We start from the raw sequence: 26,552 nt of genomic DNA on the forward strand, positions 1-26,552 counted from the left end.
AGAGTCTTTCAGCGTCTCTGAGAGCGTCTCTCACAGTCTTTCACAGTCTCTCAGTTATTGCCTAGGTGTTTTTATGGATCTCTCACAGTCTCTGTATGAGAGACTCGAACGATGAAATTGTTAATTCAGAGATTCGAATCTCTCGTTCAGAGACTAGATACGAAATGAGGATCTCTCTATGAGCGACTCGAGTAGTACGTTCAGAGACGCTAAACAGTTTTTTTTTAAAGTCTCTCGACAGTCTCTCAGCGACACCAGAGAGACTCGATGAAGACGGAGACTCGAGTCTCGCTTTCAGAGACTCTAAGAGACTGAACATTTTTATCTCGGGAGCGAATTATCTATTATTGGTTGGATAACTAATAGTAATATTATGAGACCTTTCAGTTGGCTCATATAATAAAATATTTGTTTTTTCGACACCATATACAAAATACATTTTCGTTTACATCCCAAAATTATTAAATATTTCCGTTATTTTTTACATTAGTTGACAGACGAGTTGTTGGGACATGAAGTTAAGTCAGGTAAGTAGTACTCACCAAGTAGAATCGTGTGGTAATATTAATTCCATGTGGAAACCAATGTACCTTGAGATACAGGCTCCTAAAGTTTTCTTAATCGGAGGAAATTCCGGTTAGTATGGCCCTGGCTGCAGCCCTTCGTCAGCTGTTCTCGCCAAATATGCATTGATGACATCATTGTTTAGTTAGGTAAATTTATGACGAAGGCGGGCTGATATATTGGAATTTTGTTACGATGATATCTTTTAGGACAAACGATGTTTGGCGGGAACAGCTGACGGAAGGCTAAAGCCTAGGCCACTAGGCCGTACCTACCGGAATTTCCTTCAATTAAGAAAACTTTAAGAGCCTGTATCTCAGCCACATTGATTTTTAAACAAATTTCTAATAAATACTACCACACTACTTTACTTGGTGAGTACTATCTACCTGACCAAACTTGATGTCTCAATTCGAATGTCAACTAATGTAAAAAATTACCAATACTTCTCCTAATAAGATGAAAAATCCTTCAAACAAAGCCAGCAATAACGTCAAGAAGTATGGGATTCGGAGTCGTCCAGTTCGACACACAGCAGACATCAACAGTCTTCTTCCTCTATATACAAATATACCTTACGCAATTCAAATAATATTATCATAATTCTTTCAAAAGATGAGAAGAGTCTTTTAATTCGCTATGAATGACTTTAGATGGTTTAGCTTAAGCATCTTTTGTAGCTTTTCTTTTAGTGGAATCATTCACTATTTGCTGAGCTAAATTCTCTTGTGGTAGCTGATTATACTTTAAATCGCTTCTTAAAACAACTAAATTTTTCTGAAGGAGTGTGAAGTTTTGATCCACGTTTATAATTTTGTTTTGAGTGAATGTCACCATTGGTGATTAACCCTTTTAATCATTTCGGTGAATATTTACAAGACGGGGCTTTCAAACTCAAAAATTTTAAGGGAGGGATATTTATAACCTGTGAAAAATCGGCTACATCATATAATCAAGAAACGCCACGTTCTAAACGTTAAACCCGTAAAATAAATACCCCATAATAAAAGTGAAACTGTATTGGGGACATAGAGAATCCCTCCTGACCCATTACCTCTTTAAGTTAATCTAACTGATGCATCTAGCCATCCTCGATGGGTCCACTATCAAATACAGTAGAACCTCGATAAGATAAAGACCAAGAGAAACGTAAAATAATTTCAGTTATTGAGGTTTTTACTTACTAAGGGTTTAAGTTTAAGCTTTAAAATTATGGATTTCCAGTGACATAGCAAACTCTTCAGCTGTTTCATTTACTATAGGTCCACTAACACTAATGTTTTTAATTTTACACTGTCTGAACCATGTAAACAACAAGAAATTTTCTAAATTAGGAAATTCAGCAATTCTTCGTCTTTTACATAGGACTTTCTCCCGATTCAAACCACTTTTCACTGCTTACTGAGGTGCGATGCCCAAATTATTCGTTTAAGTTATAGAGAGTTTTTATTTTAAGTAATAGAGGTTTTGGACTCCGAGGGGAAGAGAACACAAAATTTTATGAATTTATAGAGGTTATTACGTTATCGAGATTTAAGTTATCAAGGTTCTACTGTAAACACACCGCCGCCTTGTAAGTTTGCAAAATATTCTAAAGACTGACACCAGGAATTTTATGACCTGCATCAAGAAGAACGGTCTATACCCTAAACACAGTAGGATTTCATGAAACGTTGTCTCAAGGCAGCTGCCTGTGTCGCACTGATGAGATCCAGCAAGATCGAAATTGCGATCCGCGTCTGAAGTTTCGTCAGAATACTGAGCACCATGAACTCCTTTGTTCCTTCTAAGTATGATAATACTTGAATAACCATTTTCACTAACCCTAAACATAAACTTAATAGTCCCTCCACCTACTTTTAAAATGTAAATTGAAAAAAATATTGAGGCTGAAGTGTTTTTAAAATTTGTAGACTTGGTAAAAATAACCTCCATGTTTCATGTTCAAACACATTAGTAAAATATGTTTATTTATGTATTTAAATTATATGCGTTGTTATATTATTTATTTTTTTATTTACAGCTTGCTGGATTAGCCCTTATAATAATTGGTGTTATCAACAAACTTAACATCGATACTGTAGAGTCAGTAGCAGAAAACAAAACCGGCAGTATATCGTGGCTTTCAATCGTTATTATAGTTATTGGGTCAATTATTTTTACCATAGCGTTCTTTGGATGCTGTGGAGCTATTAGGGAAGGAACATGCTTATTAACGACGGTAAGTAGGTGCCGTAAGTTCCGGATACCTCGCTGTCCGAGTCTTACTTAATGGGGACTGTAATATGATAAACTTTTTGATGTTTCTTAATTTTCTTCACATGTAATACACACGTACCTTTCATTTGATACTACGACATTCGTCTCTAAAAAATCAAAGTTTAGGGTAATCTGCAGACTCCAAAAGGTTAACATACTTAATTCGTAAAAAGGAAATCCAAAACACCAACTCACAATGATATTTATGTAACATTTACCAAAATGAGTTACTCTGCAATTATAGGGATGTCGTGAATATAGCGGCGAGATTCGCTGCGTGGATAGAGGTGAGGACGAGTGGGTATAGAAAATGCGCGAATTTTGCAATAAGGTCCAATCATTTCCAGAATATTGCGTAGAAGAATTTGAAAATTAATGGTACTTGGGAAGTAAATGCTTATTTGCTCGTAAAGCGTTGTAACTCCCACCGCTATCCTCAATTTTCACCACTCCGCTATAATTGCATCCTTACCTAAGGTGTAATGATGTACAGTTAAACTTGACCCGAACGTCTACAATTCCAAATCTCTTCTTATTCAAGCACTTTTTTATTTATAGTGAGGACACTTATGTTTTAACGAAAATTAATAAGGTTGACGTTAAGGCAGAAATTTTACATAACTGGAATTTTTTCTAATTCGAACATAACTGGTTGTATTTAACAGGTTTATTTTGATTTTATTTAGTTCATATGTAGTCTTTTCTACGAGTTTAGCATTTTAGCGTTTTCTTTTTTTCAAAATGAAACTATCTATAGTTAAACATAATTCAATCTTAATAATAGTAACCTTTTATGTTCTCGCCAGATATGCATTGATGACATCATTTGTTAGTTAGATAGATTTATGACGAAGACGGGCTGATATATTGTTGCGAGGATATCTTTTAGGACAAACAATGTTTGGCGAGAACAGCTGACAAAAAATGATGACTCAAAGAAGTTATGGACAAGCTGAATGTGACAAGAAAACAAGCTGGTTACATTAATTATATTAACGAAACCGAAAGAGAAAACAGAACTACTGATGTAAGCAAAATATACTTCGTTTACTTTCTGTAGCGATGTAACCTTCAGTTTGACCGGCGCAAAGTAGAAAAGAACAGCACTAGGCCAGAAAAGGAAGGAGACACACATCTTGGCCAAACTCTTAACAGGTGAGGAGCGTAGAATCCGTACAGTACTGCACGGAAAAATTGACCATTTTAACCACTACAATTTAATTGCTCAAGTGTGCTGTTATTGGTACCATTTAGTACTGCAAATATCAACGAGATGTTTATTAATATTTGAAGACATATTAAAGGCTCTAACGCTTGTTTTCGACTCGCACTACTATTAATGATTGAACAAAACTTTCGGCAGGTACTGTATGAAAAAGTATGTTTAATGAACAAGAGTCGAGAGTATAGCCACAAATAACAGACGATGACTATTGCGAGAATACAATGTTTTTAAATCCCTGCGATCCACTAGAAATTAAAAGAATAATTAGTACTTTAAACGATATAAACTGGAGAGGTAGATGGTATTAAAATAAATAAATAAAAAGTAAATAAAAATATAAAATCATTAAAGGAACATATAGCAAAACCGTTATCTGAAATAATTAATAAAATAATGGAGACTGGGTATTGCCCCATTCACTTTAAAAGAGCTGATGTTATACCTATATCTCTATAAAAATGGTAATATCCATGAACTTAACTACTACAGGCCTATCTTCTTAGTTTCTAATTTAAGATTTTTGAAAAGGAAATCTATGAGAGAGTAAGTAACTTTCCTAATGCTAATAACCTAATTGATGAAAATCAGTATGCATTTCGAAGAAGAGTTGGTTGTAGACAAGCATTGGCTGAACTAAGTGATTATGTTTACAACTGTATGGATTCTTCTAGACCCACTGCAATAATTTTTCTAGACATCGGTAAAGCGTTCGACTGTGTGAATCACATTATACCACTGAAGAAATTAGAGAGAATAGGTATCAGAGGAATCTCTCAGGAGCTATTCAAAAATTACTTGAGTGACAGGAAAAGATGAACCACTATTGATAAAGTCACCAGTGATGAAATTAGTATCAATATTGGAGTAGCGCAAGGAACTGTTCTTGGACCTCTTTTGCTCCTTTTCTATATCAACTCTCCACTAAAACAATACAAGGACATTAAATCTTTCGCAGGCTATACAGAAACCGTCTTGTAAGCAACATTCAAAAAAACAATTTGATTAGCTTCGGTAAACACAGAGACTCAGTACTGAAGGTTTTTATAATAAATATAGAAGACCAAATAATAAGTAGAACCACAAATACCTGGTACTTAGGACTAATTTTAGATTGTAATTTCAAGTGAAACGAACAAATAGATCGTTTGATGAAAAGAATTAAATACTTGATCTATGTTTTTCATAAATTACAATATGTAATGAATACAAAAAACTAGCTACAAATCTACTATGGACTTCCTAATATTACTGCAACGTGCGGTGTTATAGCATGGGGTGGAGCTTATAAAATTGTACTGGAACAACTTGAATCAATCCAAAGAAGAATTATGAAAATTATTTATTGACTTATCATTAAAAGGTGAATAAGGAAGAACGGTGAAAAATGGTTGTCTTACATATTTTAGTTTCTTAATGTAAAAAGAATTCTAATTACTAAGAAATATTGTATTTATATGTATTGAATATGATTTGTAGCTTTAATATTTAAGTTAGTTAACTAAGTACATAGTTTTCTATTTAAGTATTCACTTCTGTGTAGAAGTATTACATGCACTTCCTTACAGTTTAATATGTATAAACGTTCAAGTAAAGTTAAATAAAATAAAATGTAGTTATCTAAATATATATTAGAATATAATAGTTACTTATTATTCAATTTAATTTAGTGCGATTGTGCAAAAATCCTCCTAAATAACAGTAAGAACGTCCTAAATAATAGATAGTATGTAAGAACGTCGGTACCTAATCCAATTAGCTGATGTAACAGTAGTAGGTATCTGGAACAGTGAAATATATCTTTTATTCTTAATAAATCCATGGATTAATAGTCCCAAGGTTAAATAAACGTGCTATTTATAAATTTTACTTTCCCATTAATTCTTTCACTTCAATATTTAATCCATTTCATTAATGATTGTTTATCAACTAAATAACGTACTGACTGAACAGAATAGAGCTGGTTTAATAATTTTAAATTAAAATAATACCGTATTGCAGTATCACTTGCTAGAGGACTGTAATTATCGAATGTCGAATAATGAAAGCAAGTGGAATCAAATATTTTATAAAAACTTTTTAACANAAAAAACTGAAAAGCAAAAAATAATAAACCATTATTTTATTAACCTTAATGACTAAGTTCTTCAACTAATACCATGGTAATTTTGAGTCGGCGCTAAACAATCAATAAACAAAGCTCACTAAATTAATCAAATTAACAATGCAATAGTTATTTCTTTAAATTTAAGGTAATTTAGTGATCTTTGTTTATTGATTGTTTAGCGCCGACTCAAAATTACTTAGGTATATCTACTTGCATTAATTGAAGAACTTAGTTATTAAGTTCATAAAATAAAGGTTTATTATTTTTTGCTTTTCAGTTTTTTCGGCGGTTTAATTTTTTTGTTAAAAAGTTTTTATTTGAAAATTTTTGTGGCTATAATCTACTCTAAATTACTACTACCACTACTATTATTTTCCTACTATAAATCATCCTGTGTTTTCCTACCCTTAGTGTTAGATTTTTTTCCGAGTTTATATTTGACCAATTTCGGAGTATACCCTTTCCAAGAAAAAAAAGAATTATCAAAATCGAACTATTCTGTCAAAAGTTATGCGTGGTCATACATTACAATCAGTGAGCGAACAATCAACAATCATTCCTTTTGTTCCTACTCTTAGGGTTAGAATTTTTTTTCCAAATTTATATGGAACCAACTTCGGCGTATACCCTTTCCAATAAAAAAAGAATTATCAAAATCGGACTACTCTGTCAAAAGTTTTGCGTCGTCATATATAAAAAAAAATATACGCGTCGACTTGAGAACCTCCTCCTTTTTTTCGTCGGTTCAAAATGGTCAAACCCATTTACATTTTAATGGGCATAAGTAAAGCCCACGCCATACGTTGTCGAATGTTCGTTACCTTTATTTCGAGAAAAAAGAAGACGCAAAGCGGGAAAAGGCAAACACCGAGTGTTCAAGACTAGCAATCTATTCACACAATTAGCTATTCGGTAAATATTGTAGTGTTCGTGGGTTTAACAAAATTTAACTTCTAAGACGAAAACTATTTATTTACACTAATTGTTACTGAACTTAAACACACTATTAAATTATTACTAAACTTAGGTAATTATTCTATTTATTTACAACTACTGTTGATGTATCACTATGCACTGAGCTATTTATTTCACTTCTATCACTGTCAATTTATTTCTTGATTCACTTCTGCAACGGTCAATTTATTTCTACTCCTTTCGGCGATCGTGTCTTCCTTTATTATACTCTTTTGGTCCCTTTCGGGAACTTTCTCGAGCCGTCCGGAAAAGTTTCGTTTTCTTTGAACTGTGTAATTGCTTTCGCGGAACGCAGGTACGACACACACGTTTACAGATACGGCGCACATGAAGAAAGGCGCCCGTGGCTAGTCGGCGAATCGATAAGCTCACACACACGTATGCCCCATCGCACACAAACACGCTCGTGCTCGCTACAATATTTTCTGGAGACTTTCAGAATATTGAATGTGTGACGCGGCGTTTAATTATTAGGGGACATTCCATTGGAGGCTGCAGAATGTACTAAAAATGTTTCAGTTTTAATGTTCTCAGTAAAGATTAAAAATTTTTCAGTTATAACATTATGTTGAATTTCTTATTAGAAAAACCCCCGAACGCAAATAAAATCTCAGGAAATATGGGATTTGTTTGTACATATTTTTCACAAATTTGATTAATAGAATTTAAGATATCGTTATTATTTCTTTTAATTCGCATTTTAGTAATTATTTTTATTTTGTTTGATAGCTTTTGTTTTGTATACATTTTTTGAAGTTTGTACTTTTATTACTAGGTTTCAGTAACAATCAGATCGACTAAAATTCGAAAAATTATTTATCAAACTTTTCCAAAAACAATTGATGACATAAGTTGAGAAGTAATAATTCTTTAAATATTAGATAGGTATTACATCACGATATATCACTCTTGAGTCATTTGATAATATGTATTTGTAAGTTCATTGAAAAATGAGTAGAACAACAAATTAACTAATAAGCTAAGCCCATTCTGTATAAATTATTGCAATGGTCGATTTCATGTAATTTCATTTATCATTAATTTAACTCAAATGATAACCGTTTAGGTAAACAGTCACATTGGAATGTTTCATCAATTTTATAAAACACTTCGTATCAAGAAAAACAATAAATAAACAATTGGAATTGTGGAAATTTTCTTTTTCAAGTCGACAATAATTTCGAATGCTATCAGAAGCGATCTAATGATAAATATTTATAAATGATTAATGTAACGTGTTGAAACTGTAGTTCTTATCAAACTTTGAACCATGAATAATCATCTTTATTTTTAGTATGCAGTGATACTACTTTGTCTTTTAATCATCAATGTGGCGATAATTGTGGTCGTCTTCCTTCAATTCAAAGATGATGATAACAGTCAAATCAGGAATGCCATAAAGACAGGATTGCACAACAGTCTTTCTCATTACAACTCAGACACTGTTACTCGAGACTCAGTGGATTTCATTCATGGAACAGTGAAATATATCTTTTATTCTTAATAAATCCATGGATTAATAGTCCCAAGGTTAAATAAACGTGCTATTTATAAATTTTACTTTCCCATTAATTCTTTCACTTCAATATTTAATCCATTTCATTAATGATTGTTTATCAACTAAATAACGTACTGACTGAACAGAATAGAGCTGGTTTAATAATTTTAAATTAAAATAATACCGTATTGCAGTATCACTTGCTAGAGGACTGTAATTATCGAATGTCGAATAATGAAAGCAAGTATAGTTAAACATAATTCAATCTTAATAATAGTAACCTTTTATGTATAACCAAAGCAATTGTAATTATATATTAATTAGTTTTCAATGTTATTTAAACTTTTCTTTAACCACCTCCATACGATTTATTTTATAATAAGGTTCCCTAACAAAAAATGATGACTCAAAGAAGTTATGGACAAGCTGAATGTGACAAGAAAACAAGCTGGTTACATTAATTATATTAACGAAACCGAAAGAGAAAACAGAACTACTGATGTAAGCAAAATATACTTCGTTTACTTTCTGTAGCGATGTAACCTTCAGTTTGACCGGCGCAAAGTAGAAAAGAACAGCACTAGGCCAGAAAAGGAAGGAGACAACTCTCGGTAAAGCTCTTAACCGGTAAGGACCGTACAATCCGTACAGTACTGCACAGAAAAATTGACCATTTTATCCATTACAATTGCATTGCTCAAATGTGCTGTTATTGGTACCATTTACTACTGAAAATATCAACGAGTTGTTTTTTTATGTTTGAAGACATATTAAAGGCTTTAACGCTTGTTTTCGACTCGCACTACTATTCATGATTGAACAAAACTTTTGGCAAGTAATGTATGAAAAAGTATGTTTAATGAACAAGAGTCGAGAGTATAATGAGGTTCTTTCTCCCTACCTACGATTTTCCCAGCGCGCATTCAAGACATTTGAAGGGGCACATCGCTAGAGAAAGTAAATGAAGTATACTTATCTCCAGTTTTTTCAAGGTCACATGCTTAACCGTTTGAAATGACTTGTGCTCTATATGAGTAAGAAGCACTGATCCGTCTCACCAGCTGTTCCATCTCCCCCAACTTTACCCTATTTATTAATATTAATAAACCACTCTACAAGTATAAATTGAAAAGCCAGGTAGAATAATCTTCAGATGAAATAAATAAATGAAAATAACTTTTAAATTAAGCAACAATTTCAACTCCAAAGTATTAGGAACTATTGTACCTAAGTGTCATTTTCAGGTCCCTGTGATATTTCATTTAAAATTCGTGGGATACGAATGAAATTTACAGATTCATTTATTATTCAAATAAGAAGTATCTACCCGAAAATACGAAATTCAAAGAAAATGAAAAAGTTGAAGTTAATTAGAGCAAGTTAACAATTTCATTAAACTTTTCAATTCTGTTTAGAATTTGATTAGTTGAAGGAACTCTTTGTCGACTTTTTCTCCGTTACGGAAAAACTTAAAATTCATACCTCTCCGTGAAAACGGACAGCTGGAACATTAAAAATAACGAGAAACTTTGCAATTACTAACAAAGAAAAATCAATGAAACCGATGAACGGAAAGCTTCACTAATTTAAACAAATTTATCAAAATCGAACTGATCATAGACTGATCACCATGAACTCCTTTGTTCAGTATTGGTAACGTGCTCATTACGTATTGTGAGTTACTCAGTGGATTCACTTCAGCAAGTAGATATAAATGGATTTTGTTAAACATATTCAATTCCATTTAATGTAGTTTTATAATCAGGAAGTGTAGAATTGCTAAGGAAGAGTGGATTGATATGAGGTGTAAAGAAGTAAAAAAACAGTTTGAAGTAGGTAAAACCGATGAGGCGTATAATATAATTAGAAGGAATTTTAGAGATGTAGGGTACAGTAGTAATAATATAAAAAACGAGGCAGGAGTCATTTTGATAGAAAATGAGGAAAAGGCAGATACGTTAAAAGAATATTTAAAGAATCTATAGGCAGGCCGTGACTTAGGAGAAAGATAGTGTGAAGATGGATGAACTAGGTTATCCCATAATAAGAGAAGAGTTCGATGTAGCATTAAAAAAAATCGGTTGTCTGTAAAGTCGGTTTACTGGCGATAGTTGAACGTGACAACGTCATAAGAAAATACTGATGGAATGGTTTCATTTTTCAAAAGNGGTCGATTTCATGTAATTTCATTTATCATTAATTTAACTCAAATGATAACCGTTTAGGTAAACAGTCACATTGGAATGTTTCATCAATTTTATAAAACACTTCGTATCAAGAAAAACAATAAATAAACAATTGGAATTGTGGAAATTTTCTTTTTCAAGTCGACAATAATTTCGAATGCTATCAGAAGCGATCTAATGATAAATATTTATAAATGATTAATGTAACGTGTTGAAACTGTAGTTCTTATCAAACTTTGAACCATGAATAATCATGTTTATTTTTAGTATGCAGTGATACTACTTTGTCTTTTAATCATCAATGTGGCGATAATTGTGGTCGTCTTCCTTCAATTCAAAGATGATGATAACAGTCAAATCAGGAATGCCATAAAGACAGGATTGCACAACAGTCTTTCTCATTACAACACGGACACTGTTACTCGAGACTCAGTGGATTTCATTCAAAAAGAGGTATTTTTTTATTATACTATATGTTGTTGAGTGTGGTATATGAGAACGTTATGATATGCTACATACGAGGTCTGTTCAAAAAGTATGGCTAATTTTGTGTTTTTTCTTCTTCAAAGCAATCTCCACTAGTTATTATACACTTGTGTCAACGTTTTTTCCAATTCTTGAAGCACTTCATAAAATATTTTCTGCGATCAGAAAGTTCAGCTCCTCCTTCGATGCTGTCTTTGTCTCCTAAATCGTAGCGTAGCGTCGTCCTTTCATGGCCCTCTTCAGTTTCGGGAAGAAGAAAAAGTCAAAAGGAGCAAATCTGGGGAAAAGGTGGTAGCGGCATTATTAGTGTGTTGTTTTTAGCTAAAAATTCGCCCACAAACAACGATGTATGAGCAAGCGCGTTATCATGGTGCAAAAGCCAATTTTTGTTCTTCCACAAATCTGACGGATTTTGACGCAAATTGCGCGTAACTTGCAGGTAATATTCCTTATTGACCGTTAAGTCGTCGCGGACAGAGTCCAACAGCTCCTTAACAATGTTGCTGTTTTTGGTCGAAATTGAGCAATTTTGGTACGAATTTCGCGGCGACCCATCTCTTGCCTAAATCATTGGTAAAAATCGAATGGCAGGAGTCAGTCGATATGTTTAGGTCCTAAGCAACTTCTCTAACGGTAATTCGACGATTGGCCAATACTATTTTCTTCACTTCATCAATGCTTTCGTCTGTTGTTGACGTGCTCGGGTGTCCAGCACGCTCTTCATCGTTCACATCTTCTCGGCCCTCTGAAAACATTTGGTACCACCGATAAACGTTGTTTCAGTCCATGGTAGCTTCACCATATGTCACAATCAACATATGCGGAATGCATCTACACACTGAATTTTCTTTTCCGCACAAAATTTGAGCTATCAATTGGAATAGACAAAAATCGAAGATGAGCCAAAACACTTACAATCCAAACAGCTATCATAAATTAACTGAACATGGCCGAACTTGTCGATATAAGTGAGAGGCATAAGTACCAACCAAGCGCCACAAAAAAATCGAAAATCCAATATACGTAACGCACGGAAATTCAAAAGTCGCGATACTTTTTGAACAGACCTCGTAGAGTGCTAATCAGGTTTACAATTAATTCCGCGAAGGAAGACAAAAGACGCATTTTCTGAAGACCGGCAAGCTGACCCCCTATGATTCTTTTGGAACCTTAAATTACTTTATAGAAACGTTTGTTCGTGATATGTTCGTAATTGTTCACCAGTGACAATCGTTTCTTAGTGTTTTGTTTATTTAATTGAGATCACTGCACAAAGAATTAAAAACTTGCGATTCACTTACATACCAATGGAACAACATTGAAAGGGAATTGCAATCGTGTTTTTAATTTTAGTATCAATGTTGCGGTGTTTCCGGGCCTGCAGATTGGGACAACACATGGCACAATAGCTCATCCCCAGCAAGTTGCTGTTCTGAACCTANAAATTAACTGAACATGGCCGAACTTGTCGATATAAGTGAGAGGCATAAGTACCAACCAAGCGCCACAAAAAAATCGAAAATCCAATATACGTAACCCACGGAAATTCACAAGTCGCGATACTTTTTGAACAGACCACGTAGAGTGCTAATCAGCCATGATTCTTTTGGAACTTTAAATTACTTTACAGAAACGTTTGTTCGTGATATGTTTGTAATTGTTCAGCAGTGACAATCGTTTCTTAGTGTTTTGTTTATTTAATTGAGATCATCACTGCACAAAGAATTAAAAATTTGTGATCACTTACACAACAATGGAACAACATTGAAAGGGAATTGCAATCGTGTTTTTAATTTTAGTATCAATGTTGCGGTGTTTCCGGGCCTGCAGATTGGGACAACACATGGCACAATAGCTCATCCCCAGCAAGTTGCTGTTCTGAACCTATCAACGGGGTGTGTTCCATTTCGAATTCATATCAATCCGGTTGCGTAGATTTGTTATTTAAAGCGCTAAAGAAAGAAGGTCAGCTGTTTGCATATGTTCTTATGGGAATTGGAGCTGTAGAGGTATGCTATGCAAATATATTACTTGAAATCACTAATAAGACAATATGACTTAAACTATTAAGATGTTTAAATTCATTTGAACTTCTTTTTCGTTTATTGTACTGATGTCTTATTTGTTAAGAGTAATTAGTAACTAATGCCATCTCCTTTGTTGCAGCTTGTTGGAGCTATTTTCGCCCTTTGTTTGGTGAGCTCAATAAGGAATGCATACAGAAGGAGTAATTACGCATAGACGAAACTTTTCTTTTCATTAATTAGACTTTTAATATTTATGTAATAAAAAATACCATCTAATATTTTTGTAAGTTTTAGATTTATACGTATAATAACTGCTGATTACAAATTAATTCGTACAAATCCATTTTTTACTATTTAAGTTATTGATAATATCAACGATTTTAATATTAGGTACATCAGATAAATACGTTCTTCGTAATAAAATTATTAGTAATGCCTGATTTGGAATGTGTAATGTAATTTTTAACCCTATATTTATGATACAACAGTAGAGATGTACAACGTCTCATTTTACAAATACGGGTAGAGTAAGTGCGGCAAATATGGCCCATGCGGTTAATATGGACCTTTACGATAATTTAGAACGTATGGACAGGTAGGTTCCGAAGTGAGGATAACATAAAGCTAGACCACACGTATGTTCTATATTTGTAACGGTGATACAGATGAAGAGTGGACTGCATATTGTCAGTGAATTTTTGTTGTGGTGTGTGTTTGATATTATTTTGCGGTAAGTTTTGATATGAATTTTACAACTAAGTGTCTTAGTATTGTGAAAATGTTATATGGAATGTTGAACTACAAATCTAAAGCTTCTTTTATTCATATACATTTTTGTTAATCTTCATTTGCGATGCAGAAAAAACGGCTAATTTTATGTTTTGATCAGTGTGGGTAATATGGCCCGTTAATGTAAGGTATATACGGACCAGTGGTCCATATTAGCATACTTTCTATATTGCAGGCGATTGCTCCTCGACGCACACAGACCACAAAAAGATGGCAATAATGGGACAAAAACGCAATGAAAGAAGCTATATGTGCAATCAGGGAAAAAAAGGATGGGATACCTAAAGGCATTCAAACACTACAAGGTACCAAAGGCTACACTTCGCCGGTTGGTAGTAAAAGAAGATTTGCCTTTAGATTTAGTAACATTTGCTAAGTTAGGCCGAAAGTCGGTTTTGCCACCTGAATTAAAACAAGCACTTGTTGATTACATCTTAACAAAAAAAAGGAAAAACGATTATAAGAGGAAAGAAATGCAAAAATGATGACTATTCTACAAGTTCAGAAAGTGACGAGAAGATGTCATTCCTGACGACAGTTCCGAAGGCAGTCCTGACAGAAGCTGTGAGGATGATGCTAAATGTATTTACTGTAGTGGCTTATACTCAGAAGATCGATCTGTAGAAACTTGGGTACAGTGCGTTCCATGTAAGCTTTGGGCACACGACCTATGTTCTGGTGTGGATGAAGCCATTTTTGTATGTGAACACTGTTCTCCGTTAGATTAAATATGGGCTAGGTACCTGGTCCATATTTAACTCAACATAGTGCATATTACCCAAACCTTTCCAAATTCTTAAAATATTCAGTTTGTTTTTGTCTCAATTATTTTTCTGTTTTAAATTGAGAAAAAAGTTTATTTTAGTTTATTGTTAGATTCTTCGATACATTTACTAATTAATATTTAATAAAAGATTATGATTTGACTGCAACACATGGTTTTATTGTTAATTGAGTTTATGGTGGTCCATATTTACCGCACTTACTCTATATATATAAAATTATGAGTGCTGTCAGCACATGGCAAAATCCAGCTCTTGCTCTCTAATTATTGTTGTCACTGATGACAATGCTTTAAAGCGCATGAATTTAAACAATTAGAATCAAAACGTTTTTCAAACAATTTTTAACACAAAGAAAGTTATTAAACAACTTGTTCACAAAAATGAATTTCGACCACTCGAAGCAATGTAGCTAATAGTTTCGAGCTCACAGTGACTGATAAGAGGGAAGAACTAGTCTCTAAAAAAGAAAACAACCACGTCTACTTTGAAAAATGCTGTAGCTTTTCTTTACTGCAGTGAAATTAGTGAGGATTTAACGTACAACTCCTACCATTAAGTTGAATGAGAGCTAACTGGGAGAGCAGTCCTGAGGTTGGGGCATATCCGAACCCTTACTACGCTTAGGATCGGAAACCTCCAAACCCAACATACGAGCTGTCAACCAACTATCCCCTAGAGTCCGATGACATTTAGCGGACAGGAAACGAAGTTAGACTCCTGGGCACCCTCTGGTACCGAGGTGAGCACTCCTCGCTGGGCGACATCCGTTTTGCCTTCTCTTTATCACCTTGTATTCCTTAGCCTTCCAAGTAGCTCGAGCAATTATCTTTTCGCTTTAACTCGGCCTTCGCTTAAAAATGTGCAGCCCTCCAACATGCCAGACTGCATAATAGATCTGCGGATAGGTAGGTCGCAGCACCTGTGGGGGTTAGTATGCGATTGTCACTCAAAGTGTCGGGATAGACCACACCAAGATTGCCTCCCTGCGGAAGGGTTAACTAGGTCGATATGGGATTCTTCCCCCATATCAGCCTTCCGCGTCTGGGCTGGCACTTTAGCATAGGTCAGTTGCTATCTACTTTTTGTTGGCTTCAGGCGACTTCTGGCGACGAGTGCTTACGGACCTTCCCTCGTGTTCGTAAGTTATATTACACCTGCACTTCGCCTCCAGATTTCCGGGGGTCCCTTAGCTCCGCGAAAATTTCGTATGGGCACTGAACCCCCACCACGACAAGGTCGGAACCCAAAGACATTTAGCACATCGCCATAGCTCGAGTTATTTCACTCGTTTATATTTATAACCGTAGTACGCTGCGGTTTACCCACCTTGGCCCCTCAAAACTCTACCAGTCTTAGCAGACTTGTTACCCAAGCGTATGCAGCGAATATATATATTTTCCTCTCATCCCTCGAGGCGCATCTTCTCTCCGCTAACATGGGGAGGTGTAACCACTACCAACCTCAGGCGGCTAGGTTAGCAAGAAGATTGCTCACCCAGTGCCCTCCGGTCCTCCCGTGATACCATAACTGGTCGGAAGATCGAGGAATTACTTGCACTCCGGCAATGATAGGTCATTTGGGGTTCATGCTTTTAAGGATTTCAGGAGTCTCTCACCACCCATCTTTGCTGAGGCTCCAACCTTTTCCCAAATTTAGAGGGATAAGTTGCGGATGACCTCGGCTGTAGGGGTGAACGCAGTGTGGTCCGGTGTAGAGGATTCAGTTCAGTTCGGTACTTGCTCAGTATCTTGCACGTACATTCATTAAGTGCACTACACACGCATTTTAGTGCACTTCTAGTTTCGTAATTGCGCTCCATATCAGTTATAAGAAACATTGAATATAACAGAATTGTCATTACTTAACATTTTGAAGAGAACCCATTACGAATAGCCGCTGATTCTACGTGAAAATTACCTGTTACGAAAGAGCTAAGGAAGAATAACCAAAGTCATGTTCTTAAGTTATCTTCCATCACAAATATTGATCCAGGTTGCCACGTCTGCATTATTCACCTGCATCAAAAAAACCAATAAGTCATGTTAACCAAAAGGGATGTTCGGATTTAAGGTTAGGATATCTTGAAATTTCAATGTTTTAGGACAAATCTGGAGCTAGATTCGGATTCGCATATGAAAAATACATAGAAAACGATTTCCTTGTTTGGGATTTCTCTTTTCAGCCAGTCATGCGAGTGTGCTCTATCTCGAGTGTCTTTTCTTTTTCATGGACACTAGTACAGACACCTGAAAAAACACTCAGAGAAAAAAGTAAACATTTTCGATATATTCTTCGATAGCACATTCCAATATTATCTTAGAAAATCTCTAACAAGTTGAAATTTCGAGTTATACGAGTACTAAGCTCAAAACCAAACAAGACAAATTAGAAATAATTTGAATTTCTTATTTAAAATACATACATACCTGTATCAAAATGTTAATGTGTCTGAATAATTCTAAAGCGAGATTCTAATTTAGCGACATAGGTTCTTTTATTTCACGTGGTAGTAGGTACTTACAAAAATTGAATTTTTTGGCATTTGAAGTTAGAATATTATGTAGGTATTATTTAGATGTGCAATGCTGTACCAACTGCGAGCACAGTTTCAAACCAGCGTCGCAAAGTTGTTGTTGCAAATTAATATTTAAAGGATAGTTCATCGTGTTTTGTAGTCTTAAACCAATGTCCAGCTGCAACTCTATGATCTTGCTAAAAGCATTCTTTAGGTTCCCGCAGTGATTTTGACGTCCCTTTTTAGACTCGAATTTTTTCACACGTAAGAATTTAGCCATTGTCAAATACTGGATGTGATAGAATATACCACTACCAAATTCTTTAGTTTTACACCGTGTCACTCTTTTATATGGAATATATACGTTTATATGAAGTACCTTAATCATTTGTAAGCAACTAATATATTTTATTAAAGTTTTAAAGCGTTACCGTCTGTTTCTGTTTTTAACTTTAACAAAAAAAACGATTCTTCTAAGGTATTTATCTTGTTCTGTTGCTTGGCTGGATTAAGTCTGCGGGTGTGTTGACTCGGACAGAGTCCAGAGGTAAGGCAGCTAGTGTGTTGATCCGATTAGAGCTAAAGGAGTTGCGCCCAGGTGTGACGTATGGAGATCTCGCATGGTTCGACATCTTCGCTATACTATTCGACAGGGGTACGTGGGAGTCAAGCAATGTCCAATATTTTTGGTTTAGTTGAAGCATGACAGTTTTCTAGCTTAAATTAATACCTATGGAAATGTAAGAGGTAGTCTTGTTAGGATCGCATGTAAACATTTTCATATTTGACGTTTTTAGACCTTTTTCAATTAATTAACTCAATGAAATGCAAAGACCGTAGGTAAGTATGTATTCTTTTGTTTTCTTAATAATTTTCTGTGATTGCAACTAGTGATTTGTTGAAATTATTGGGATCCGTCAAATGGGCTTACAACATCTGGTGGCAAAATTTATAACTCGAATGAGGGAAAAATTTACATAGGAACTGTGCACGCAAATTCTAAAATTGTTTATTAAAATAATAAAACACGTTAAAAAAGTAAAATTTTTTTTGATGATGGAGTCGACGAAGTTTTCTTCTAAAGTTAAATCAAATAAAATGTTAATATGTTCAGTGTAAAGCTGCAATAGCACTTCAGACATAGATCTTCACTCTTCACCTACATTAACTACTTTTCAATAAAAACTAACCGTTTTATATATGTAAAAAATATATTCGGATAATTAGAGCAAAAAGTAAACTAATAGAAGCTTGGATGAAAGCAGTAGGTATCAAAGAAGTGAATTCCGGAATAAAAATTTGTTTACATCATTTTAATGCACATGATTATATTTCAGCAAGTATTTACCATCAGCCGTAACCTTAATATTTAAAACTAGAATCATACTAAAATTATAAAGTGAGAAATTATTTATTCTTGTGTAATTGATTTAACACAATTCTAATGATACGATATAAGTATTTTGAGGTTAAGAACCTACCTGCTGCAATACAACAAAGGTGCAATAATGTGTTTGCAACGTTCTCTTAAATCGGCTTTGCACGTGCAAGTCATTGATATGATGTTGCTTAAATCACCCAGAATCACCTCACCAATTATATAACGTGAATCACTTTTTAAATCCGAAGTTTGTAAAAAGTAGGCAGTAAACTTGACGGAATTTGAAGGCTAGCTTCCGGATTTGTTATTTCCGAATTTTATAATATGATTGGCATTAAAAACACGCTCACCTTCAACGAAATTTCCTTTCCGAGGATTTGTGTCAGCCCAATCACATATTGTGTCAATACTTATCATTTTATCGTAATTTAAAATCTTAGAAATTGCACGGTACACTATAGGAACTACGATAAATTTTCCCTAATCGGCGCCATGTTTTTAGGCTCCTCCCATTTGACGGATCCCAATTCTCTCTCCAGTCTCTCAGAGTCTTTCAGCGTTTCTGAGAGTTTTTCCCACTGTCTTTCACAGTCTCTGTATGAGAGACTCGAACGATGAAATTGCTAATCCCAATACAGTTTGTTTAATTTTTAAAAATTTAGGCTCTGGTTTCAATAATACCTACCAAAAGAATAATTCAAGTTGAAAAGTATATCTTGTCTAAATACACAATAGAAAGATATTTTAAGCAACCATATTACCAACATACCTATTATAAAAATATCTTTTTATTTTTTGAGAATTATTCAGTGTCTATGTTGTCTATACTGTATAGAATATTAATGTCGTATGATATGACTTCGGGTTGAGTACATTTTATTAAACACGGTCATGGAGAACAGAGGACTCTATGGAAGTCAATAAGAAGTAGGCGGGATAGGTTGGTAGGACACCTTTTCAGGCATGAAGGTCTAATCAGACATATTAGAGACAGAAAGGGAAGTTAGGAGGGATAGGAAAGAGTGGAGGTGCGTGTCTTAGGACTGACGACCATATGATGATGCTGATATTGTCTAAGATTTATGTAGTAGAATACAATGCGTAAGAAATCAAAATAATTATAAAATTATGCAAATTCCTTAACAATAATCATAACTACACTTTCTAATGTTTAATTAAAAAAAATATCTTCTGTTTTTTGTTCATAACTCTTTCACTAGATAATGCAATAAACAAACTAATATCTAATGAAATACGATATATAGTTTAACAAATAATCCTCCACACAAGGTGTTTTCCAAATTACAAATAGGTAAGTACCTTTGCTTTCAAGAAGATCATTAAAATATTGCACTTACAATTATTCAATTATTGTAACATATAAATATCAAATAAACTAAAAGAGACTCACCTTAATTAGCACTCAAATTTTTCACTGCCAAGACGTGCTTTATATTGTTTTTTGGTCGATTTGAAATCGCTCATTTGTTTTATCAACGACTGTATTATTATTTTACGGGGACACTATGGACAAACATATTACAAATAAAAAACTACAACATAATAAAAACTGCTAAGTATTATTATTGAAAAAAAAGGAACATAAAAAATGGTAACAGTTGGTAAGTAGTGTATAGAATATTAATGTCATATGATATGACTTCGTGTTGAATACATTTTATTAAACATGGTCGTCAAATTTATACAATAATATTTATTGCAAGAGAAATATCTTTGAATCGCATATGCATAACAATATTTTAAGTATAATTAACAGTTTCTTCGTAATGTTTTAATTAGAAGTAGATATTATTATTATTTTTAAACGTTTTTCGTAAAACTTCGAGTATGATAACTATTTGACTTAATAAAATTCATTGAAGTAGGGAACAAGTTCAATTATTTTTAAATCGTTTGGTCTTAGTTCGTTATGGTTCCGATGCCATTCGTATTCTGGCTGATTCTCTCGATTTGTTGTGGACTTCTGCAGTTCGAAGAGTAATTCCAAAAATATCTTCATGGTATCTGTTTTCGTCCTAAAATACACATTTCGTTTTAAACGTTGTACCTAAACTGGATAGGGTAGTTACTTTTCGATGGATTTTTGTTAGAGATATAGAATTTAAATGAAATCAGATTAGAGATTTTCCTAAACCACCTTCAATAATATTGATTATTAAATTAAACAGATTCATATCTAAATGTTATTAGACCTACACAAACAATTCAACAAGTGATATGTTCACCACTTGCACTTATACTTATATGTTAGATTTTTTCTACAATTTATATAGTTGCGTTTGGTTGCTACCCAAAAACTATTTCTTGTGCAAACTTAACTAAATTATGGGGCTGTAAAACTAATTAAGATACTGGCACATCAATCTCCTAGTCCACAATCATGCTAATTACGGAAGAAAAGTGGTGTGAATTGGCGATAGTACACAATTTATAAACATACAATTTCATTGACAAAAGAATGTAATTAATATAATTATGAACTAGGGTATGGAATCGTAGAGGGCTAGAGGTCAGTAGGGCCGCAAAACTTAAATAGTCTACAGACGGCAAATGTGAAAATTCGTCACTGGCTATAAGACAAATGAATGAGAGGTCATTTTTCAAAACATTTTCTTAATAAAAATATTTTACCAAATGTTACATAACTAATAAAATAGTTCAAATATTAAATTGATAATAATAATAATAATACAAAACTGANACACATTTCCAACGCATTTAACATTTATCTTTTCCGCCGTGTTTCGCACCCGTACAGCGTCGCGCTTCAAACATGCACCTTTAACAATCTTTTTCGAATTTCTAAATTAACCGTTCGCGAGCATAGAACTGACTTCTTTTTATTGAAGGCGACTCGACCCTACGCTATCCTCTGGTTTATGTCCGTACTATTCCTTCTGTCCTGGCTTATCTGACTTCCTAAATACCAAAAAGTATACTTCGTTTACTTTCTGTAGCGATGTGACCTTCAGTTTGACCGGCGCAAAGTAGAAAAGAACAGCACTAGGCCAGAAAAGAAAAGAGACAACTCTCGGTCAAACTGTTAACCGGTGGGGAGCGTATAATCCGTACAGTACTGCACGGAAAAATTGACCATTTTATCCACTACAATTACATTGCTTAAATGTGCTGTTATTGGTACCATTTACTACTGAAAATATCAACGAGATGTTTATTTATATTTGAAGACATATTAAAGGCTTTAACGCTTGTTTTCGACTCGCACTACTATTTATGATTGAACAAAACTTTTGGAAGGTACTGTATGAAAAAGTATGTTTAATGAACAACTGTCGAATGAGCTTTTTGATATTGATAACCGCACGCTGCTACTTTGAGCTACGGTTAGGCGGGGTGCAGTGGTTGGATATCACAACTGAGTGGCGTGAATATCTCGTAAATATATTCTGTGACAATTTGTCTAAAAAGGATCTGTATAGAATATCCTTGAAATCAAAAGTGGATGTTTTTTAACATCCTATAGATAAACATGGGAGCGGCGGAAAAGAAAATATTAGAAGCGTTCGAAATGTGGTGTTACAGGCGAATGATGAGGATATCGTGGATAGAGAAAGTTAGGAATGAAGAGATATTAGAAAGAATAGGAAAACAGACTTGATAGGATACCTTCTCAAGCATGAAGGTCAAGTCAGAGACATATTAGAGGCAGAAAGGGGAGTTGGGAGGGGTAGAGGTCGACCTGGATTAGATTACTGTTCGCAAATAGTTAAGGATGTGGATTTTTCTAGTTTTAGAGAAATGCGAAGATTAGCTCAGGATAGGAATGAGTGGAAGTATGTCTCCAACCAGTCTTAGAACTGACGACTTTATGATGATGATCATGGATAAACATGTGCTGTATGGACGATTGCTCTTGTTTCTGCATTACGGTGTATCCATTTTTGTACTACCTGGCGTAACTTCTACATGTGTCACACATAGAATACTGTCATACTTTATTTTTCACTCGAGAACACACCTACAGCTATGATACCCAAAACTACGCATAAGTTACTGTCAACCGCATGACAGTAATAAGCGCCACGCTCTTGTGTTAATTTCTAAATTCTAAGTGCTAATGTAGCTAATGTACTATATGTACAGTTATTTGTACCCGTTTTAATGCCTATACAGAAGTTCCATCGAAAAATGTAACACCCTGTTTCGATAGAACGTATATTCGTTAAATATCGAAAATCCTATACTTACTCTTAGAACAAGCATATATTTCTCTGCTTCTGCATCATCCAAATTTCCGCACGTCTGAACGATGGTTTTCAGTGTGTGATATACATTTTCGGCCATGGTTACATCCCCGCATACATAAAAATGACCCTTTTCAATAACTACTATTTTGTATATTTCCGATGCTTCAGCAAGGGCTAAATCTTGAACGTACGTCTACAAGTTAAAAGTTAATCGGTTTGCGTCTGCTTACTACAGATCGTCAATTGATTTAAGGAAGATGGTTGCCGTAAAAAGCAAATGGTCAAACAATAAAGGGTAAAAGTGCACCTTGAGTAAGCAGTGTTTCAGTCCATCACCTCAAAATCAATCTGAAATTTAACCCCGACTCTGACTCATTTTATAATGATAATTGCTGTTGAATTGTTATAATAGATATGGTGTAATGTCTACTTAGGAAGTACATCGTTCAAACGCAGTTCAAAAAGTATCGTGAATTCTGTGTTTTATCCTATTTTGTCCCCCTCAAAGTAATCTCCATCAGATGTTATACACTTGTACCAACGTTTTTCCCAATCCTCGAAGCACTTCAAAAAAATCATTGTTTGTGTTCTTGTTCAGCTCCTCCTTCAATGTCGTCTTTATCTCCTCAATCGTAGCGTAGCGTCGTCCTTCCATGGGCCTTTTCAGTTTTTTGAGCAACTTTAGATCGTCGCGGACAGAATCCAACAGCTCCTTAGCAATGTTAATGCGATGCTGTTTTTGGTCGAAATTGAGCAATTTTGATACGAATTTCGTGGCGATCCGTCGCATACCCAAATCATTGGTAAAAATCGAACAGCAGGAGCCAATCGATATGTTTAGGTCCTCAGCAACTTCTCTAACGGCGATTCGACGATTGGTCAATACTATTTTCTTCACTTCATCAATGTTTTCGTTTGTTGTTGATGGGCGTCTGGCACGCTCTTCGTCGTCCACATCTTCTCGGCTCTCTGAGAACTTTTTATACCACCGATAAACGTTAGTTCAGTACAAGGTAGCTTCATTAAATTCCACAGTCAACATTCGGAATGCGCCAGCTCACTTAATTAATTTGATACAGATTTTTTGATCCATTTTTTGAAATAGGCAAAAATCGAAGACGACCCAAAACACGTGCATGCAAAGTAGCTGTCAAAAATTAACTAAACATTCCACATGGCCGAACTTGTCGATATAAGTGAGAGACATGAGTACCAACATAACGCCACAAAAAAATTGAAAATGGAATGTACTTACGTAGCCCGCGGAAATTTAAAATTCACAATACTTTTTGAATAGACCTCGTAGATTATTCCCTTCAGTTGCGAGAATATGTTACACTTTTTTCATTGTTGGAACTGTATTAAAATATGTTCAAATGTAGCAGTTTCGATTTTATCGGTATTATAATTTCAGATATACGAGGGTGGATTGATAAGTTTCCGGCCTGACCAAGAAAAACAAGGTTTTTAAAAATTTTTTTTTTTTATTTCTCAACATAATCTCCTCCAAGGCTGATACATTTCTCATAGCGGTGTTCCAGTCTATTAATGCCATCTCTATAGACTGATTCGTCAAGCTCTTCAAAATAACCATTTACAGCTTCGATTACTTCTTCNTCAAAGTAATCTCCATCAGATGTTATACACTTGTACCAACGTTTTTCCCAATCCTCGAAGCACTTCAAAAAAATCATTGTTTGTGTTCTTGTTCAGCTCCTCCTTCAATGTCGTCTTTATCTCCTCAATCGTAGCATAGCGTCGTCCTTCCATGGGCCTTTTCAGTTTTTTGAGCAACTTTAGATCGTCGCGGACAGAATCCAACAGCTCCTTAGCAATGTTAATGCGATGCTGTTTTTGGTCGAAATTAAGCAATTTTGATACGAATTTCGCGGCGATCCGTCGCATACCCAAATCATTGGTAAAAATCGAACAGCAGGAGCCAATCGATATGTTAGGTCCTCAGCAGCTTCTCTAACGGTAATTCGACGATTGGCCAATACTATTTTCTTTAGTTCATCAATGTTTTCGTCTGTTGTTGACGGGCGTCCGGCACGCTCTTCGTCGTCCACATCTCGGCTCTCTGAGAACATTTTGTACCACCGATAAACGTTACTTCAGTCCAAGGTAGCTTCACCAAATTCCACGGTCAACATTCGCAGCTCACTTAATTTTGTTTTTCAAACAAAATTTGATGCAAATTCTTTGATCCATTTTTTGAAATAGGCAAAAATCGAAGACGAGCCAAAACACGTGCATGCAAAGTAGCTGTCAAAAATTAACTAAACATTCCACATGGCCGAACTTGTCGATATAAATGAGAGACATGAGTACCAACATAACGCCACAAAAAAATTGAAAATGGAATGTGCTTACGTAGCCCGCGGAAATTCAAAATTCACGATACTTTTTGAATATACCTCGTAGATTATTCCCTTCAGTTGCCAGAAAATGTTACACTGTTTTCATTGTTGCATTATAATTTCAGATATATAATATAGTTAAAAAAAGTGTCAAATTGCAAGTATCAATTTTTCTCAAAGTGTATTTCTTAAATAGGTGTTACATAAAATACTAGTTGAGAAAATGGCAAATTACAACAGGCATCAGATTATGTACAGCAGTTTACTGAATTGTATGCTGTTCCCAATATATTTTATTAAAGTGAAACTTTTATTACATCGCTTCAAATTTTTTTCGTCCATCTATCGCATGTCGCATTACAGCCGGTCGCGGAGTAGGGGTAAAACTGAAAGGTGCTCGGCAGAACTGCCAAGGCCAGTATGGCGGCGGCCATGGCTCGCATAAACTGTAGCATTATATTCTCACTCATTCGTGCAAATGCATGACAAGTACATTTATAGACTGTGAAACTCAAAGCGACGATAGAAATTATTGATAGAATAACTGAAGTTCAAAATGATTCAATGATTTAAATAAATATTGTTCTCAGTTTTTAACATGCATCTATCATCTGAATTATTGTATTTATTATGTATTCCGTACTCTCATATGCAAATTGAAATTAAAATTTATAGCTGGATATTTTATCTACTATTGATTTCCCATCATAATTCCCATTTTCCAATCATTAAGATAAGATTAAGAACACGATTTTAATTTTAATACCCTAAATCGAATAATTTTCGAAAATTTACGGTTAAATGCCTACAATCCGAAAAGTTTCACTTGCATCGTGGTCTCATAAAACCACACAATTTTTTTAATTACCTTAAATACTTGATGAGCCCATTTCTTGAAAGCCTGTTCTTGCCCACACATTTCATCTCCACAAGAAATTTTTAATAATCTTTCACCGCCGAGTTCTCCAAGAAGATTGTCGACATATTGACCAAATGCACAAAAATTTGGATATGCACTAGATCCAAGAGCAAAAACCGCGAATCTGAAAAACCAATGCTATGCAAAAAAATATCCAATTCTAATATTTCTACTAGTAACAATTTTCCCATCACATTAACCTATGTAGTTTACCTTTACACCTAAAGCAAAACAAAACTATCTTTGTATG

General features: G+C 34.6%; 2 protein-coding genes across 2 annotated transcripts in view; one reads left to right on the forward strand and one right to left on the reverse strand.

The window, feature by feature from the left end:
- The window catches only part of LOC108740076 (leukocyte surface antigen CD53), a 39,116-nt gene extending 25,453 nt beyond the window's left edge, over positions 1–13,663 (forward strand). Inside the window, exons 2-6 of the mRNA XM_025980367.1 lie at positions 2,588–2,785; positions 11,079–11,264; positions 12,651–12,740; positions 13,097–13,306; positions 13,464–13,663. Of these exons, the coding sequence (XP_025836152.1) occupies positions 2,588–2,785; positions 11,079–11,264; positions 12,651–12,740; positions 13,097–13,306; positions 13,464–13,538 (759 nt within the window). The 3' untranslated portion in view covers positions 13,539–13,663. The remainder of the gene's footprint in view (positions 1–2,587; positions 2,786–11,078; positions 11,265–12,650; positions 12,741–13,096; positions 13,307–13,463) is intronic.
- Positions 13,664–20,355: 6,692 nt separating this feature from the next.
- Positions 20,356–26,552, reverse strand: part of LOC108740077 (nitric oxide synthase, salivary gland) — a 182,566-nt gene continuing 176,369 nt past the window's right edge. The window contains exons 20-21 of the mRNA XM_025980368.1: positions 23,025–23,216; positions 20,356–20,830 (exon numbers count right to left, since the gene is read on the reverse strand). Of these exons, the coding sequence (XP_025836153.1) occupies positions 20,723–20,830; positions 23,025–23,216 (300 nt within the window). The 3' untranslated portion in view covers positions 20,356–20,722. The remainder of the gene's footprint in view (positions 20,831–23,024; positions 23,217–26,552) is intronic.

The sequence above is a fragment of the Agrilus planipennis genome, unplaced genomic scaffold (assembly GCF_000699045.2).
Source record: "Agrilus planipennis isolate EAB-ADULT unplaced genomic scaffold, Apla_2.0 scaffold168, whole genome shotgun sequence".
Taxonomy (NCBI): Eukaryota; Metazoa; Arthropoda; class Insecta; order Coleoptera; family Buprestidae; genus Agrilus; species Agrilus planipennis.